Source organism: Apteryx mantelli, chromosome 13 (assembly GCF_036417845.1).
Source record: "Apteryx mantelli isolate bAptMan1 chromosome 13, bAptMan1.hap1, whole genome shotgun sequence".
Taxonomy (NCBI): domain Eukaryota; kingdom Metazoa; phylum Chordata; class Aves; order Apterygiformes; family Apterygidae; genus Apteryx; species Apteryx mantelli.
In genome coordinates, this window is record NC_089990.1 from 19,359,812 (window position 1) to 19,377,549 (window position 17,738).

Sequence of the window (17,738 nt, forward strand, 5' to 3'; positions counted from 1 at the left end):
GTTCAGTATGTTCAGCTTTGCCAAGTATTGATGGATAGTAACAATCTGAGCCTCCATGGCAAAGCTTCTAGTGTCTTCGGCAACTTCCCTGAAGCCTTGTTTTCATTTTAGATTATTTCTATTATATTTCTATTTGGAAAAGGTACAAAAGATGAGTTAGAAATTAATAGTTGAATTAGTCTTCACAAACTGTAGCAAAAAGGTCATGTGAGAATTTACCCTATTTATTTTTTCTGTTAGTGTACAGATCAGGGAGTTTTATTAATTCTCATCATTCTCAACTCTAGAACAGCTCATTTAGGAAATCACTGAAACCACTCTTGTCCAGCACATTTAGTTTGACACAAACTTGGACAATGCTGACATTTCAAGGATTAGCTCTGAAGTACAGACTCTTAAAGAGAAGCCTTGACTTGACTTTCCTAAATCTCCGTGTTTGTCTTTTGGGGTTGTCTAATTAAGCAATAAAACACACTTTGAAACTTTTAGCTCTGCCTAGTTTTGTCCAAATTTGGCATAATCTTTTAATAAATGAAAATCTTTTTTTTTTTCATTTTGTACAGCTTTTCAATGAAATGATTCAAGAAAATGGTTATAATTTTGACAGATCATCACCAACATTCAGTGGCATAAAGGAACTTGCTCGACGTTTTGCTTTAACATTTGGACTGGATCAATTGAAAACAAGAGAAGCTATAGCTATGTTACACAAGTAATTGTGTGCTTTGTATTACTTTTTTGTAAACACTTTTTTGACTAACGTGATTCAAGTATCAGCACTAAGGACCTTTATTTTGACTATAACCTATTTACAAATTAGCCGACTGCATTGTCCCTGAACTAAAACCAGATGTTGAATAATGGTGCTGTTCTTCAGCATCATTGTAGAAGCCTGTAAATGATAGCAGTATTGGTGCTGTCACAAAAAAACATTAATGTCTTGTCCGTAGCGGTAGTGACTCTCCACTTGATTATCAGTGGTTATTTTTGCTATGTGCAGAAAAGTTGAATTATGAGAATTATGAAGCATTATGACAAAAGGAGTGCATCCAGATTCAAATTATGAATAGTGTTGACTTTTTAAGAATATGGCAACATTTAAGAACTTCAACTGCCCTTTTGAAATAGGGGGATGTTGTTCAGTTCTGGTAGCTCGTAGTGCTTGGAACTCTTTCTTTTCTTCTGTGCCTTATGCAACTTAGTTTCTTTTGCTTTTTTAACTTTAGGGATGGCATAGAATTTGCCTTTAAGGAGCCTAATCCACAAGGTGAGAGCCATCCACCATTGAACTTGGCATTTCTTGATATCCTGAGTGAGTTCTCCTCCAAGCTTCTCAGACAAGACAAAAGAACAGTGTAAGAATTTTCTTGATTTTTCTTAATATTTTATTTGTAATGATAATTATCAGAAAGTATGCACCTGAATAAAGCTGTATGTATGAGTATTGCATTCACCTAAAATGAAAACTTTGGCCCATAAGACAACTTTAACCTAGCAAGTCAGTTGAGCATAATCACAAAGGGTAAAAAAAACAGTTTTTATCCTTGTTATTCTCGTTGGATGGAGAGAAAACATGTTCTGAATTTGCTGTTGTCAGAGCTCTTTAACTGGATGAGAAGAGCCTTGGGAGTTAAAGTAGTTGCTTGTCTTCCCATGTGAACATCTTACCAATATTTTGCATCTTTCTAATTACTTTTTCCATTTAAAGGTATGTTTATTTGGAGAAGTTTATGACCTTTCAGATGTCTCTACGAAGAGAAGATGTGTGGCTTCCTCTCATGTCCTACAGAAACTCTTTATTAGCTGGTGGGGATGATGATACTATGTCAGTCATCAGTGGAATCAGTAGTCGAGGATCTACAGTAAGAAATAAGAAAACAAAGCCAGCAACAGGGAAACGGAAAGTACCTGAAGGTTGCAACTTTTCCTATTTTAAAATTTACCAGAGTAGATATTCAGGAATTATATTTGTCAGTCCTTATTTTTGTTAGCTTGAGTGAACTTGCATGCTTTAAGGTTTGTTTGTTCGTTTTTAAACAGCATAACTTCCGTATGTGCATGTCTTAGTGAAAAAACTGTTCATCTCGGGAATCTGAATAATGTGATGCTGATGCGCAAAACGAAATGAAGGAACTATGCTACTTAAAGTTGCAAAACATAGAAGTAGTTTAAACACTTTAGCCAGCAGTGATATATTGAGGCCTTTTGGGGCACATTTAAGAATTTATATATCAAAAAGTAACGAAATTGATTCTCAGTAGGCAGGATGCACATGCATTAAGTCTTTCTTAAACATTTAATTTTTGACTAGTTTGAAAAGACTTACTGATATCCTGTGTTTCCTTCCAGCTGAAGAAAGCAGCAGTAGTGACAGTATGTGGCTGAACAGGGAGCAGACAATGCACACGCCAGTCATGATGCAGACACCTCAACTTACTTCCACAATAATGAGGGAACCCAAGAGATTGCGACCTGAGGAGAGTTATATGGGTGTCTATCCTATGCAGCCTGAACACCACCAAGCTCCACTCGATTACAAGTACGTAGAGATAGTAGATCTGCTTTGTGTTAGCATTCATACACAAAACCAGTTCTTGTTTAAAATAGAATAATGGTCTTTTTAAGCACGCAAGTAACGTGGATGTTGGCTCAAAGGCAACAGGAAGAAGCCGCACGACAACAGCAGGAGAGGGCAGCGATGAACTACGTCAAGCTGAGAACCAACTTGCAACACGCTATGTGAGTTGAGTGAAATGTTATTTCAGTGGTTTAGAGAGGGGAAGGTTTCTTAAATGTAATGTTACTCCTGTATCTCTTAAGAGGGGTACACATTCTGGTTTTTGAGTAGTGTTTAATTACACTAATTATGATCTTGGGGGGGAGGGAAGGTGAGATGGGGGTGTTAAATTGCCTTAATGCCTTTGACTGGCACTTTGGGTACATCCACAAAGGAAAGTGGTGGTAAAAGTGCTTGGGGATGTATTTAGCAGAATAGATTAATCCTTTTGATCGGTTTATCTTGTTTAGTTTTGAACTAAAATTCCAGAAATGTTAACTATAGTTGTGAGCTTCATATTAAAGGTAACTGGGTGTGTTGCTAAACTGACTATCTCTATCTGTGGCAGATTTTTATAATCAATATGACATGTGAAACATCATCTTTATGTATTGCGTACACACAGTTCTCAACTACAGAATCTTTTTTTAGACATAGGACATTAAAGTGCATTTGAAGATAGGTGTCTCAATGTGTTCAGAAATTCAGTTCTGCTGTTTCTTTCTCCTTCTGACTTCTGAGTTGCATGTTTAGGGTTCAACTGCTTTCCTTTTAGGAAAAGTATTCCTTTTAAAGAAACTGTTGTCATCCATTTGTGATTGGCATGGGTTTTGTCTGATCTGAACTGTCATTAAGGTTGAGAGGAATACTATAGTGCCAGTGGTCCAGCTGCATATATGTTGATTATCATGCAAATATTCTGTAGATCTTTCCAATTCAAAACCACAACCCCCCCCCCCCCCGAAATCTTACAAATTATGAATGAAGATGAAGACAGGCCAATGTTTCTTAAATGAGCGTTGTCCTTCAGAGATCATATATTCTTAATTTAGTGACATTTACTTCATTATGGTTGATCAAGTGTGCATTTTGACATGCCACCCTAGTGAAGTTACGCTTCAGAGGTAGTTTAGCTGAGGAGAGGAAGACTAGTTTTAGAAGTCCTCTGTTTATATGATGCTTGTATGGTTCTACAGAAAAAATGTAGAAGTTTTAAATTAAAACCCTGGGCATAGATTAAGGAGCTTTACATCTTTCCCCTGCTTGTTTTTAATTTTTTAACACCAGTACTTCACGTAACACAGTTTTGGGATTTTTATATCGCATCACCAATTAGTATAATTACAGCAACTCTTTATTGTTCTTATGAACTTAATGTTGTATTTAGAAGCTGTGAGGAAAGGGGATGAAGTACTGTAAAGGAATGTTTGAAAAATGAATTCATGCACCTACTTTATAATAAAGACATTCCTTTGTGGCATGTCATAAGGCAGAAAAGAAGGATTTTCTTTAGGTGGCAAACACGTTCTCTCTCTCCTGAGCTTGAATATGTGCGTGCAAATCTGTGAAAGAGCTGCAGTTGTGATCTGCCTATCAATTTTTGCACCTCTCAGTATACCTATTTGGAGAAGTTTTTCAAAGTTTTATAAACTGATCTTTGCTAGTCATTCTCTTAGTATTTTCTAGCTGATTAAATACTGTTTTAGTAGTAGTTGTGGGTGAGGTGTTTTTTTTGTTTTTTGTTTTTCTTTTTTTGCAATTGCTGAATTTAGTTCCTTCTGTTTAATGGAATTGTCATGTGTTGGCAGTTTCTTATTAAGCATTAGCTTTTTAAATACACAGATAAAACTTACCTTGATTTATTTGCTTTTTCTTTTCAAATTCAGTCGACGTGGCACAAGTCTAATGGAAGATGATGAAGAGCCAATTGTTGAAGATGTGATGATGTCATCGGAGGGGCGAATTGAAGATCTCAATGAAGGCATGGATTTTGACACCATGGACATAGACCTAGTAAGAAACTTGCTTGGCTTTTACTGGATACTGGATTTATTTTTCTGTTTTTAAAGTAAGGTATTTGAATCATTTTTTGTTCTTATTAAACAAGAAGTAATTCCTTTTGATCTCTTGCATTCTTAAACAGCTGTGCACATACAGTTTGTTCACACATACCTGCATGCACATACAATTTGTCCAAACTGCCATATGAAAAGCAAAAACACTTCCCATAATAATAATGTGAAATATGAAAATTTATCCCCAGTAAACTCTTAACTTTTGAGAATTGAACTTCATTAATTACAGGTAAAAACTCCATATGTATTTTTTATGAAATTAATGTTAATGTGTTGAATGGCTGTTCATTTGCTTGCTTTTTTTAGCCGCCATCAAAGAACAGGAGAGAAAGAACAGAGCTAAAACCAGATTTCTTTGACCCTGCTTCAATCATGGATGAATCGGTAGGTTAACATCTGTAAGAGGAATGTACGTAGAATCAGTCTTGTGATTACAATACTCTTACTTAAAATTTTAAGTGGAAGGAAATTCAATTTTTAGGTTGTCCTTAGTATTTCTTTAATTTTGACAGACTGGTCCAGTTGATGAAATGTTTTGTGCTGTAATTTGGTTTTATAAATTCTAAGGTAGTTAATATTCTTGAAGTCTTAAAGTAGAGAGGGGAGAATTAACATGCTCATACCAAAATTTTTGCAAGTTTATAGGTTTTTTGTTCTTAGTACTTAATATGTAGCTATGTAGAAATCAAAAGCCTTTGAATCTAAGAAGAAAACACATCTAGTGTGGCAAAGACCCTTGCAGAGTTTGGTAGGGAACAGCTTTAAAAAAAAAAAAAAAAAATTGCACACACATGACATTAAAGGCAAGTTTCTTCTTGTGATGAGCTAATTCAGGCGACTCTGTCATTACCAGTGGGTAGCTTGGGCTTTTTCTTTAGTTGGCATGTTAAATTTTGTTCCTAAGTCAGGTAATAGAGAAAACAGACAATAGAGATAATACGGATATCTGCTTATAGAGATGAGAGGTATTTTTTCTTTCCATATAAAGCTTTAGGTCCAAACATCTGAAGTGTGTAGTTTCTGCTTGCAGTTGTCCTTTTTTCCAACTTGATAATATCATCTGCAGTCTCTGTTATCTTTTAAAAATCTGCATGAGGGATCCCTTCTGTCTTAAACCACTTTTAATGTATGCAGCCATTTTTGACCTTGTGTAACTGGTACAAAATTACACTGGAAATAACAAGCTGCAGCATCCCAGCAAAAGACAGTACAACAAGGCTTCCTGGGAATCTTGGATAGCTTGGTGGAAATTGGAAGACAGTTGTATGCTTTTACAGTATTATTGCAGCATGAAGCTTTTCTTGTTATGGGGGAAAGAAGTCTTAAATACTGTTTTAAAATGCAGATTCATATATTTTGTACTAGTAGGCATTTGTTTTAGTAATGATGAATCAGATTAGGTGTGCATCTAGCTTTTGTGTGTTCAGTTTTGAAGTAACACATAGAAAGTATATCTCCTGTTTTCTGACTTTCTGTTTTTAAAATAGTTGTTCCCCTCCCCTTCTTAATTTTAACTAAGTGGTCTGTGAAATACCAATCATTTTTATTCTTCCTACAGTGATGAAAATTTGGTCAGCTACAGGTATATATTGATTTCAGAAACCTTGCAGCTTTTCAGTTTCTAAGTTAATTAAGAATAGTTTAATAGGTTTACTGTTAGCTAGTGTTCTTTCCTGTTACTTTTTCTCATTCTTTTCACCACCATCTCATGTGAGCCCAGGATTTGCTAGGCACGCCTTAGCTGCAATTTGGGAGTATGACCACATGATGGCAGCCGGTTACAGTTGCATTGCTCTGCAAGCTTTTGGAGCCCGTTGTGAGAGATATGCTAGCAGTGTCCTGCCACTGTGTGCCAGGAAAACAAGCTGTGCACTATTCCTCTGCAAGGAGGAAGCAATGGCACACTCAAACATATAATAAGTTAGTACAGACAAAGGGGCATCATCTAGCAAACCTTCTTCCCAGTCAGGACACGGCAAGGGTGCTTATCCTGGAATCAGGACTGCAGAAAACAGTTGCATCACAGAACACAGCTCTTCTTTAGCATAAACTCCACCTAAATGAATTTAAATGGGAAGATCTATTAATTGTTTCAGAGATGATGTTAATCCATATTAAAGCAGAGCTGAAATTATCACTTGATATTTTAAATGTAAAAAAATAGTTTCATAAACACAAAAAAATCCCTCAGAACACAAAGTTATTTTGCTTTATCCATATAATTTCTTACAGAGGTCCATCATTCTTGGATTTGGTGTGCTTGTTTTAGATAGACCTAGACTTAATAAATCTGGTTTTTAGTTTATTCTGATGCGCATGGTTTAGACTCAAAATTTTAGTGATCCTCTTACCATTTTATGATGTGTCCAGTTATTGCTGGCACCTGAGGCAGTTCGTGTCTTAGCGCACAATATTGTATGATGCATCTGAGGTGAATTTGATACCAAGAACAGTAAAAATTGGTTTGGAAGCAGATAAATATGAACAGCAGTCTTTAACTTCTTGGTATTCAGGAGAATTAAGTCTTTTATATACCTCTATGGCACTTTTTGATTCTATAGTCCTATAAAAGGTAGGACAGTCGTAAGATCTGGATGTTCATCTTCTAGCATATCAATGATGATACCTGCTTTCATTGGCATAGAAGCTATGGTTTGCTCCCACTTAGGAAGGGAAACTGATTTTTCATTTCAGGCAAGCTTTTTCTTCACTTAATCATATGGACTCCCAAAGAACAGTGCTTTGGTTTAACCTGATTATTTCTTGATTTTTCATTCTCTTCCTGAAAGAGACAATTATTTAATACCAAGTTTTTGTCCTGGCTAGCTGCTGTGGGATGACCTGTTGTCCTTATAAACACACGCAGCAGCAGGCAGTGTGTAGAGTGTTCTGGCCCGGGCTTAACTGCTACATGCTGCACACTTGGTTTCAGATTAAGGCCTATAGAATTACCATTGTCAAAGAACTAATTGAAAATTATTTTGCAATTATTATCTAAAATAAGTAAAGCACAGTCTTTATTGCATTTATACTGGGTCTGGTTTTAATTTCAAGTGTTGAGAAACATTTTCTAATAAATGAGGTGCCCTTTTCATGCTATAATATAAATCATAAGTGTGGTGAATTTGGTTTGGAAAAAAAATAAATTTATAATGCTGTAACATATCTTGAAGTGTCTTAATCTTATCATATACCAATTGCTTTGTTTTTGTTAAATGTATAGTAGACTACAAATTGACACCATTTCTAACTTTTTTTTTAGGTTCTTGGGGTGTCAATGTTTTAATACCAGAGCAGCAAATAAATCAGTGGTGAAGTCATTTTCTAAGTGGAAGAGGAAGTTTTTCAATACAAAATTGTGGTAGATACGGTGAAATTCTGAACAGATTTTTTCTCTAAGGAGAATGACATGCTTTCAAGATCAAGTGCATTGAAGGGGCAGTTTTGTTTGCCTGAAAAAAAGAAATGTAAAGGACAAGTAAACAATTTGAGGATAAGCTACACTTTTTTTTTTTTTTGTTGGAAAAAATCAATATTTTATTTATGTGCTATCAATTTATTCCGGATCATAAGAAGTATTCCCTCTTAGTTTTAATCAGTCTGAGAGGTGTTTGGTACAGATTTGAGCCCCTCTCTTTATACATTTGCTGGCTATCCTAAATAATCATGAGCTCTGCTGGATTGCTGTTTACATCCATGAACTGAAATAATAGATGGATTGATTTTTCTTACAGTGATAGAACCAGAAGAGTGTCAATATTTTAAATTAAATGCAAACTTCATCAACAGAAGCTTTGTTTTAATTAATCATATGGGGGAAAAAAAAATTAAAGCAGAATTTCAACAGCTTTTTTCATCTAAAATGTTCTTTTTTTTTTCCAAAAGCTTCATGCTAGCCTTCTCAGAAAGGTCCAGAAAATATGAACTACCAGAAAGTAACAGATCACGGTCATGCTTGCCCATTACCAGCCCTGAAAGTTTGCTTGTCCTTTAAGAAAAATGTAATGTTGTGAAATTCCTTCCAGTAGTGCCACTGTATTTTGTCTCCAAATAAAAGAAGCTTATTGTAGTATGTTTGCAGAAAAATTCTAAACAAAAATTATACAGCTTATTAGAGTGTGGGAATAGGGATCTAAATTTTAAATAAAATTATATATATATATAAATTGGTGCTGATTTTATAATTGCGCAGTTTGTTTAGTTTTTTCTTACTTTTAAATTCCAACTTAAAATTATGAGGTTTCAGAAATATATTGAAAGTTTAACAATGTTTAAAAATAGAAGAGCATGAGAGTTCATGCTTTAAAAATGATTTTTAAATTTGTATTTTATATTGTTTTATCTATCTGTCTTTGCAAGCAGTCTTCAGGTTAAAGATACTTCTAACAGGTTACAGTACATTTCCTCTGTATGTAAATTAGATTGGATAATAGAAATTCATAAACAACCCATAATATTCTTTGAAAGCTAAGCTTTAAACTTCATTTTGTGTCCATTCACAAATAAATTAAATTGGTCTAAAACAGAAAGTTGGATCTATGCCATTTTGACACCGACTCATTTTGCAAGGCTTAGGCAGCTAGACATCATTTTAAAGGAAATATTAACTTATATTACATATGTATATTTTTTGTCAGTTGTCTCTCAGTTCTTGAGGTATATTATTTTAATCATTCCATGCCTTAATATGCTTGCAATACAAGGATCTCCCCAAATGGGTGAATATGAAAAGGCTTCCTGTTTTTAGACTCCGAAATTAAACATTCGGCTGTGGTAGCCAAAAACCATAGATTATCTAAAGGATCATGATAAAATATAATTATTTTACTAAGTCATGGGGTAACAACAAACTCGAAACTAGATCTGCCTAACTCATTTTACATAAATAAATACTCTCATGTCTAAAAGTACTGCCTATATTGTTTTTCACACCACTGCATTTAATAGAACTGCTGAGAGGACTGTATATATGATTTTAAACTTAAGTTGATTTTTTTCTTACTCTTGAAGGAGTGTTTCTTTGTGAAAGCAGTTCTTACAGCTTTGTTTTCAACCAGCTAAAAATGTTTTATATATTTACCTTAACCTGTTGTCCTCCACATTCTATTGTCCTAATTGTACTGTTTTCTGATTTGTATTTATGTCTTGAGACAGTAACTTTTTGAATAAAAATAAACCTGCAGTATGTTGTATGTTTGATCTTTTTAAATCGGGGGTAAGGGAGGTCAGTGAAGAAAGGGGAGTGAGTAATGCAAATGTTATGTTTATAAAAATCAAAATCTTTTTCCATGTCTTTTAAGTGTTTGTCTCAGAGTTGGGATAATGTATGGAAAACTGCACTGTTTTATATTTGTAATAAATTGTACAAGTTTTTAAAATGTGAATAAAGCACTAATTGGGTTAATAATTTAAAGTAGAAAAGTTATGCGATCATGATTGTTTTAAATATGCTTTAATTTGAGATAAACTTGTTAAAAGAATTAGCAGTGTAAATACAGAGTGAGCTTTTCAAGGGGCTAGTACCTGCAAATAAAATTTTTAAAATTTGTATAGAACTTTTACATGGCAAGAAATCAATGGTTAATTATTTTTGTGTTACTTTTTTTAAAAGGTGTGTCAATAGCCTTTCTGTGGGTTTCTTTTCCCTATTAACTTTTATCTGATGTTGTTCAGAATGTTTTTGATTCAGACATTGGAAGTATTGCATATAATCAAATTGGGCTATTTGGTTCACTAAATGTGCATACTACTTTCCATTCCTTACATTTATCATACACCTGATAAATAAACTTTTTAAGCCTAATCAATAAGACGGCAAGAAAACGAGCAAAAAATCCTAAGAGTTCCTCCTTTCCTCCTCCACAACAAGCCTGGATGTGTGTTGAAAATGTCTCCTTTTGATTACTAGTCATTATAAAGGAGTCATTAATAATCTTATGGATGCATACTTCTAATCCTTGCTAATGTGACCCTGAATTTTGTTTTTTATTTTATTTTCTCATTACAAATGTATCCTATCTCTAGATCCTGCTACAAGCTGAAATGATTTTAGTAGGCTCTAAATTTATAACTCAAGAAAAATACCTTTGCTACTCAATGTGAAATCTGTTACAGTGATACAATTTTGGTACAGATGCCTGTAAAAGAAAGAAGATACGTGTGGTGGGGTGTTTTTTTTTTTTTTTTTTTTTTTGGAAAGGCTATGCGATAAAAATGTAGAAAATTAACAAGCACTACAGAGAAAGTAAAGACTGCCCTCTGATTTACCAAAGAGGCCACACAGGAGGTATTGACATTTAATGACATTCGAAGAAATAGTCTGCATATTCTGTAAAAGTATTTCCTGAAATTAAACAACCAAAGACAATATGTAAGAAGTTAATGATTGCTCTTGTCTGGTTTTTTTTTTTTGTGTTTTGGGAGGGTTTTCCCCTTCGGATGATGTGTTGCTGATTGATACAGCTTGTTAGGGTCATTAAATTCCCATCTATTCTAATCTCAGTTTAAATAAAGAATTGCCACTTTGAAGTTTTACTCTTCTCTAATTTTCAGAGGATTTACAGAGACATTTGTCCTAGCATGGAATTTCAAGGTACTATTAACTTTAAGTTTACTTTTTTTTTTGAGGTGGTTTGCTGCATCTCAACCTATAGCTTCTTAATTTTTTTAATAGTCTGAGTGTTGTGGACTTGTTTGTTCTTTGAAGCATTTGACAAAACTGTCAATATGTGCTTCGGAAGTCTTTTGATAAATACTAAATGGTTCCTTAAAAATGTACTGATTCTTGCTTAAATGTTTTGACTGCTTTAGTTTTCTTTAATCAATTTATGATACTGAAATACAGCTTATGTCATTTCCTCATTGTTCATAATCCTAAGTGATCTCTAGTATTGAGAGAGTTTAATTTCTGTTATTTATTAGCATGCAAGGGTTATGCCTTCGATGGATGAGGGAGATGACATATTTGGAAAACAGGGTAATGTAGGACAATATTATTCTTTAATAATGATTTATATAAGGGAGTGACAATTCAAAGTCAGTTGCAGCTGTCGTATTGTTTTCACCTTTCTTTCTGTGTTCCATTCTCATGTTGCCAAGCTTTCCTAAATGTGTTCTTCTTTTGATTAAAGTTTAATTTTTTTTTGTAACTGCACTGACAAATTCTAGAAACTTAAATCATAGTGGAGGTACAAAAGTAAAAAACTATACCTGTGACCAAAAACTGATCCAAAGCATTTTAAGTCAACAAGCAGTGTTTTCGCAGTTGTCACAGAACACCACATAAAACTTGTGTCGTTCTAGAGACTACGTGCAGTTCTTTAATATAATCATCATTCCCCAAAAGTGATTGTGTAACTTGTGCTAAAGCTTTTCAGAGCATTTTTGATTGAAAAAAGAGGAAAGCACATCATATTTTGCTTATATTAGCTGTATTTGTATAAAAGAAAAGCCGCACTTAGTTTTAAAAAGAAAATTTCTGTGTTCAGCTGATGACAGCTTGAATTCTGTATTTCTAGAAAAGTTGGCCTAAAAAAAAAAAGCTATAAGACAAAAATTTAAAAAGATAATACTAGCTATAATTTCCCAAGAAAGGGACATAAAAGTCAAAATGATAAATCCTCTGATGAAACTAGATCTCAGATAAGGAAGAAGACCCAGAATTGGACCTTGCTTCATTAAAAAAACAAAAACAAAAACATATAAAAGGATTTGGAGAAATTGAATTGTTAATTAGTCTACTGATGAAAACAATTTCTAGTGTGTTGAGGTGGGTAATGACAAGGTCAGATCAATGGCAACAGCAGCAAATTGTTTCAAATTTGGTAGATTGTAGATATTCCTGGTATGCTCTCTTGAATAAGCTAAGAATATCCCATTTATTTCCATTCTTTATAAGTGCCTTGAGAAAGCTCTCTGCTGGATACTGTTATAATTTATTTGTCATAATTTAAGCAGGGATAGCGTGTTTGTGTGGAGAATGGTCATTATTTAATCTGGCTTCCCATTAGAGTAAGGCATATCTTTTTAAGGGTTATGATCTAAATTTTAATAAACGTGTCTAGAATGCTCATTCAATATATTTGACCTTAAGTTTAACATTCTTCCATGTCCCTTTCTCTCAAAATCGCCTATAACATCTGCCAACAGATTATTGTAAGGCAGTAGCTTCCTTGGGAATTGGTACAAATACTGTGCCACCGTTAATCCAGCTAATGGTTATTTTTGGTTGGCTCAGAGCTGTGGTGTATGTATGATGGAGGCTTCATCTCAACCTGCTGATCTTGCGCTCATCAGCCCAAGTATTCTACCGAGCGTTTCAGAGCTGGAGTACTACGCTGGCAGCTCCACGTGAAAGCTCTTGTTATTTACCACACCATATGGCCATTCCAGGAAGCCATGCATTTTGCTGTTGCTTTTTAAATAGCAGTTAAACCACAGTTCTTGCATGACGTACACACAGATCTCTTATTATTTTAACACACTGTTTTCACAGGTTTATATTCTGTTTTCTTCTTTTTAGACTGTTGAACTCCACTATAAGCAAAAAAGCAAACCACATCCACTTGTTTTTCGTATCATGCACAAAAGCACTTAAAGATGTGGCATATCTTGCATTTAGACTGCTCTTCGTATTTTTCATCTTAAAATACTGAGATGTCTTTTGCACAATTCCTCTTATGTATCAACTGACAAAACCTGTCTCTTCATTATTTCTGTTTCTGGCTTGTAATCTTGCATCTTGAAAAGCAGGTTCAATTTTTGTGGTTTTCTTTTACTGAAGTCTTGCATCACAGCCAGGAATTGAAATGCTTTATGAAACATAGTATGGATTAGGGAAGTGACTTTGTTAGTAAAATACACTATCTTGTCATTTTCCTCTTCTTTGAGGTACTGATGGTTTATAGTTTAAGGGCATCTTGTGTAAATACTCAAAACTGCAGAAGCCTGCCTATTCAAACTATCACTAGTTTTCCTTCTTTAGGAATGGGGTTTTTTTCTTGCTCAATTCAATAGCTTGTTCTTGGTGCAAGCAGCTTGTTTGAAATGCTATGAGGCTAAAAGGAACAGATGTTCTATTTTAAGTTGCTTTCGTTACAAAATTGTCTTTTTCTTTTCTTTTTTGCTTGCCTTGCAACACTTCGTCTTCCACTTCAGAATGACTTTTAACTTGCACAGTTCTCTAGCTCACCTTGGTTGGATTTGTAGATCTGACAAAAAGTGGTATACCGTGAAACAGCTGAAATTCTATCCTTAGGAGTTTGCACTACCTTATGTTTTCTGGGATTCATTTTGAATTAACGAGATAAGATACCTTGTTTGCATTAGTTGTGGTGCACTACTATTTTTGTTGCAGACATGTAGGAGATTTTGACAAACCGTTTTGAAGCATCATTTGTTCATATGCTGTTTCTTTCATTGGAAATACTAGATTTAGGTCACTTGATCCATTGTTAAGGTTCAAAAGACGTCATGTAGAGATTTGTTAGGATAGTTAGATTTCTTTTTAAATTAATCTGATTGCTACTCATTGCTTATTCACTTAAGAGAAATGGATGGTGTGTAGAATGGTCAATAGAACAAAACAAAGTAGAACAAAACCACACCACTAAGTGATATATAATCAAAAATGTGTTAACTTGGCAGGATGGCTGTAGTGGGTGGATAATAATTCCTGTTCTAGAAAACAAACATACATACACACAAATCAGAGCTTCAGGTCTCATTAAAGACCAGCACGTGGATGTAGGGCAGCAGGATACTCTGGCCGGCCGACACGCTGGGTCCTAGCTGACGGCTTGACCGCAGTGCATCGTGGTTCCTCCTCGGTCTTGGCCTTCTGCCTGGTGTCAAACAGCTGCGTATGCTGCCCACCTCTTCTCTGAAGGGGCAATTAATTTATTCCTATGTTAGTTTGTCACCAGCTGCCAGTGGCCTTGCCAGTCATGTAACCCTGGATCAATCGCCTTCAGATTCCTGCCAAAACAGTTACCTTTGCTGTCCAGCTTATTTTAAACTGATTAACCTTGCCAGTTTGAGCTGGGCAGATGCAGCCAGGTCTCACCTGTCTGGAAGGTGCCCCCAGGCAGGATACACAGTGACAATAATGGAGAGGTAAACCCTTTACAACTATAAACCACTTTTAATCAAAAAAAAGTTACAGAGAAATTGAACAGCTTGGTTTTTGGCCAGGGCTTTCAGACCATTGTATTCTAAGAATAAAAAGTGTTGTTGCATCAGCACAAGATATGTCTTACGTTCATGTAGGTCTTGCTGGGGGAGAGAAAGTGGAGAATGTACGGGTGACACCTTACCTGCAACGTCTTTTTTTGAAAGAAAGTCTTTATTAGAAGAAAAAAGTAGAAGTAGTCCTAGCTTACTTCCAGTTTGTTTTTTGAAGTCGTCGTCCTACTTAAAATGTCACTGTCTTTGTTCTCCACTCTTGACATGAATTTAGGAGGCCTCTTTTATTCCACTCTGAATTTAACTAGTCAGAAGAGCAATACAAGCTAGAGTCCTTTGCTGTTTCCATCCTCAAACAGTGCTGTAGGTAATAATGGGAAAGTAGGCAAAAGTGTTTATCCTGGGATGTTTTTCAAGTTACGGGTATTCAGAAGAATTTCTGCTTTGGCAAGGCACCATCTTTAACCTGCACTGATTGAACAAAATAATTTTTTCTGGTTTTGTTTGTTTTTATGATGTACTTTTTTTTCCTTACAGTTTTAAGGTACAAAGGAGGGTGTGTGTTAAGGGAATTTGGATAGAATGTTTTGGGAAAAGGAGTCTTGTCTTTGGAGGCAGATACGTATCATTCAGTAAACTGAAGTTTATGCTGCAGTTGATTACAAAGAATTCTGCTTTCAAAAGGTGGTGCTAGTAAAGTTTACCCAAAGTAAAGCTCAAGTTAGTAATACCATTTAGCTCAAATCAGTATGAGGATATTTTCAAAGCAATGGCTTGTAGCTTTTGTAAGGGTCAAATGAAAATCTCTTATTCTGTTTTTCGTTCTAGTGCCATAGCATTTAAGGGTGAGATCCATCTGACTTTTATGAGCGTCAGATCTGGATGAATAATTCATGACAGCTTATACATTGAATTTGGCATCTGATTTGTTCAAACGGTGGGTGTTTTTTCAATTTTATTTCAAGTGCTACTATTCCAAACTTTGCTGAGATTCAGGTATGTTTTTCTGCCTCCCTTCTGAATATAGGGAACTCTTCCAGTGGTCACTGGCAGACCTTTTTTTAGTGCCTTGCAGTACCAGCACACAGACCAGTCTGTAAAGTTCTGTGATGTTGGAAAAACTGTTGTGATGTGGGTATGGTGGGGGGGGGTTGCTTGTTTGTGTGTGTGTGTGTGTGTTTGTTTAATATCCAATTTGGAGAGCTGGGGCTTTAAGATGTTTCAGTATAGCTCTTCAGACATCTATCACATTACTGAGTGAAAACTTGTTATTAGCAGATAAAAGATTTTTTTTAAAGACAACCTCTAATTATCAACCATATTGAGAAAAGCTGTAAATATTTGTTTACAAAATCCAAAATAAATAGGTTATAAATTTTTTTAATAAGATCATAGAAACACTGATTAGAAAGGATCTCTGGCAGTCATCTAGTCCAGCTTCCCTCTGAACGCTAGACTGTTGCCAACACCAATTTAGGTCAGCCTAAACCTACTGGCTTTTTCTAGCTGAACATTAAAAACTGTCAAGGGTGACAGCTCCACCAGCTCTCATAACCTGTTACAGTGCTGCACTACCCTCCTCATTTAAGAATTTTTTCATATGCCTCAACCTGAACATCCTAAGATGTAGCTTTTGTTCCCCTTGTATATCATCTGCCATGACCAGGAGAAGTTTGATCCCATCATCTTTGTAGCTGCCCTTGAAGTAGTTGCGGGCTGCAGCTTGGTTGTCCCTCCTTGCCAGGCTGAACAAGTCCAGTTCCCCTGTCCTCTCCTGTAGGTCGCATGCCTCTGCCATGACAATCTCAGTAGCCCTCCTCTAGGCTACTCCACTTTCTCACGTCCCTCTTGATCTGAGGGGCCCGGAGGTGGACGCGCTGTTCCAGGTGTGGCTTCACCAGAGCTGAGTAGAGGAAAATAATACCTTTGTCTGCTGGCCATGCAGGCTGAGGGAAGAAGTAGAAGATCATATTTAATCTTCTTAAGCCAGGATCAAGCAATTCTTATTCATTTGACTCTTGGCAGACACTTTCAGAATTATAAGGCAAATATATTTATTGTACATCATATATCACTACTTTAGAGAGTAGTTAATATTCTGTGTATGCTAGTTTAGTCACTTGATCTGCATGAGCAGAGAGATTGACTCTAATGGAAAGAGGGGCCCTCTGAGAGAGTTGTTTTGGAAAGATGCGTTGCTTCCCTGGCACCACCATATGCAAGCTCACAGGAGGTGATGCACTTTTCAGCAGACTAACAGGGGCACGAAGACTTAGATATAAAAATCTTTCTTTCAAAAATTTCCTGTCAATTCTAATATTTGTGTATAAACTCCAAGTATACTACCTTAAGATAGTGGACTGTAGAAGAAGCCAACCCAGTGAAGATGGTCTGCTGTGGAACGTTCTCTTCTGACAGGTAATTGAAAAGTAGAGCTGAAATAAGGAGTTTTTCCAGCTCAAAGGTGGTGTGTGGCTGGAGAAACAAAGGTGAGATTTATCACCAGTGTAAAAACTTAACTGAGAATTCCCTAGCTACATTTTGTGACTGAAATAATTAAGGGAGAAGATAAATCTACTCCTGGTAGTACCTGATTAAGGTTAGCAGGGGTGGTGTTTTTTGGTTGTTTTGTCTTACCTTTGGTTTTTTGTTGGAAGAAAGTAGTCAAGGTTTAGATAAAGCCACATCTGAGTCCAGGTACAGGGTCAGGATGCAGATTAAATTTCTAATGTTTTCTCTACAGGGGGGTGTTCACTGTTGCTCTGTTACTCATTTTACACTCTTCTCAGCCTTTTCTTAATGTTCTTATTTCCCGTAGGCTGTGTCTGTTAACAAATGGATCAGATACAGGGGATTCGTAGATCAAAGTATTAGTGCAGGACCTGTACATCTACACATACGCAGTTTGGATATTTTATGTTGGC

The 17,738-nt window shown here is 35.6% G+C and overlaps 1 protein-coding gene across 7 annotated transcripts in view; it reads left to right on the forward strand.

Annotated features, from left to right (window-relative positions):
* The window catches only part of STAG2 (STAG2 cohesin complex component), an 83,679-nt gene extending 73,634 nt beyond the window's left edge, over window positions 1–10,045 (forward strand). For 5 of the 7 annotated variants that reach the window (XM_067304274.1, XM_067304275.1, XM_067304273.1 and 2 more), the window contains 8 exons: window positions 564–712; window positions 1,227–1,355; window positions 1,709–1,914; window positions 2,350–2,539; window positions 2,626–2,739; window positions 4,444–4,570; window positions 4,939–5,016; window positions 7,895–10,045. In XM_067304274.1, coding sequence (XP_067160375.1) covers window positions 564–712; window positions 1,227–1,355; window positions 1,709–1,914; window positions 2,350–2,539; window positions 2,626–2,739; window positions 4,444–4,570; window positions 4,939–5,016; window positions 7,895–7,918 — 1,017 coding nt within the window. In that variant the 3' untranslated portion in view covers window positions 7,919–10,045. The remainder of the gene's footprint in view (window positions 1–563; window positions 713–1,226; window positions 1,356–1,708; window positions 1,915–2,349; window positions 2,540–2,625; window positions 2,740–4,443; window positions 4,571–4,938; window positions 5,017–7,894) is intronic. The other 2 variants (XM_067304277.1, XM_067304279.1) reach the window with 2 other exon arrangements.
* Window positions 10,046–17,738: the final 7,693 nt, after the last annotated feature.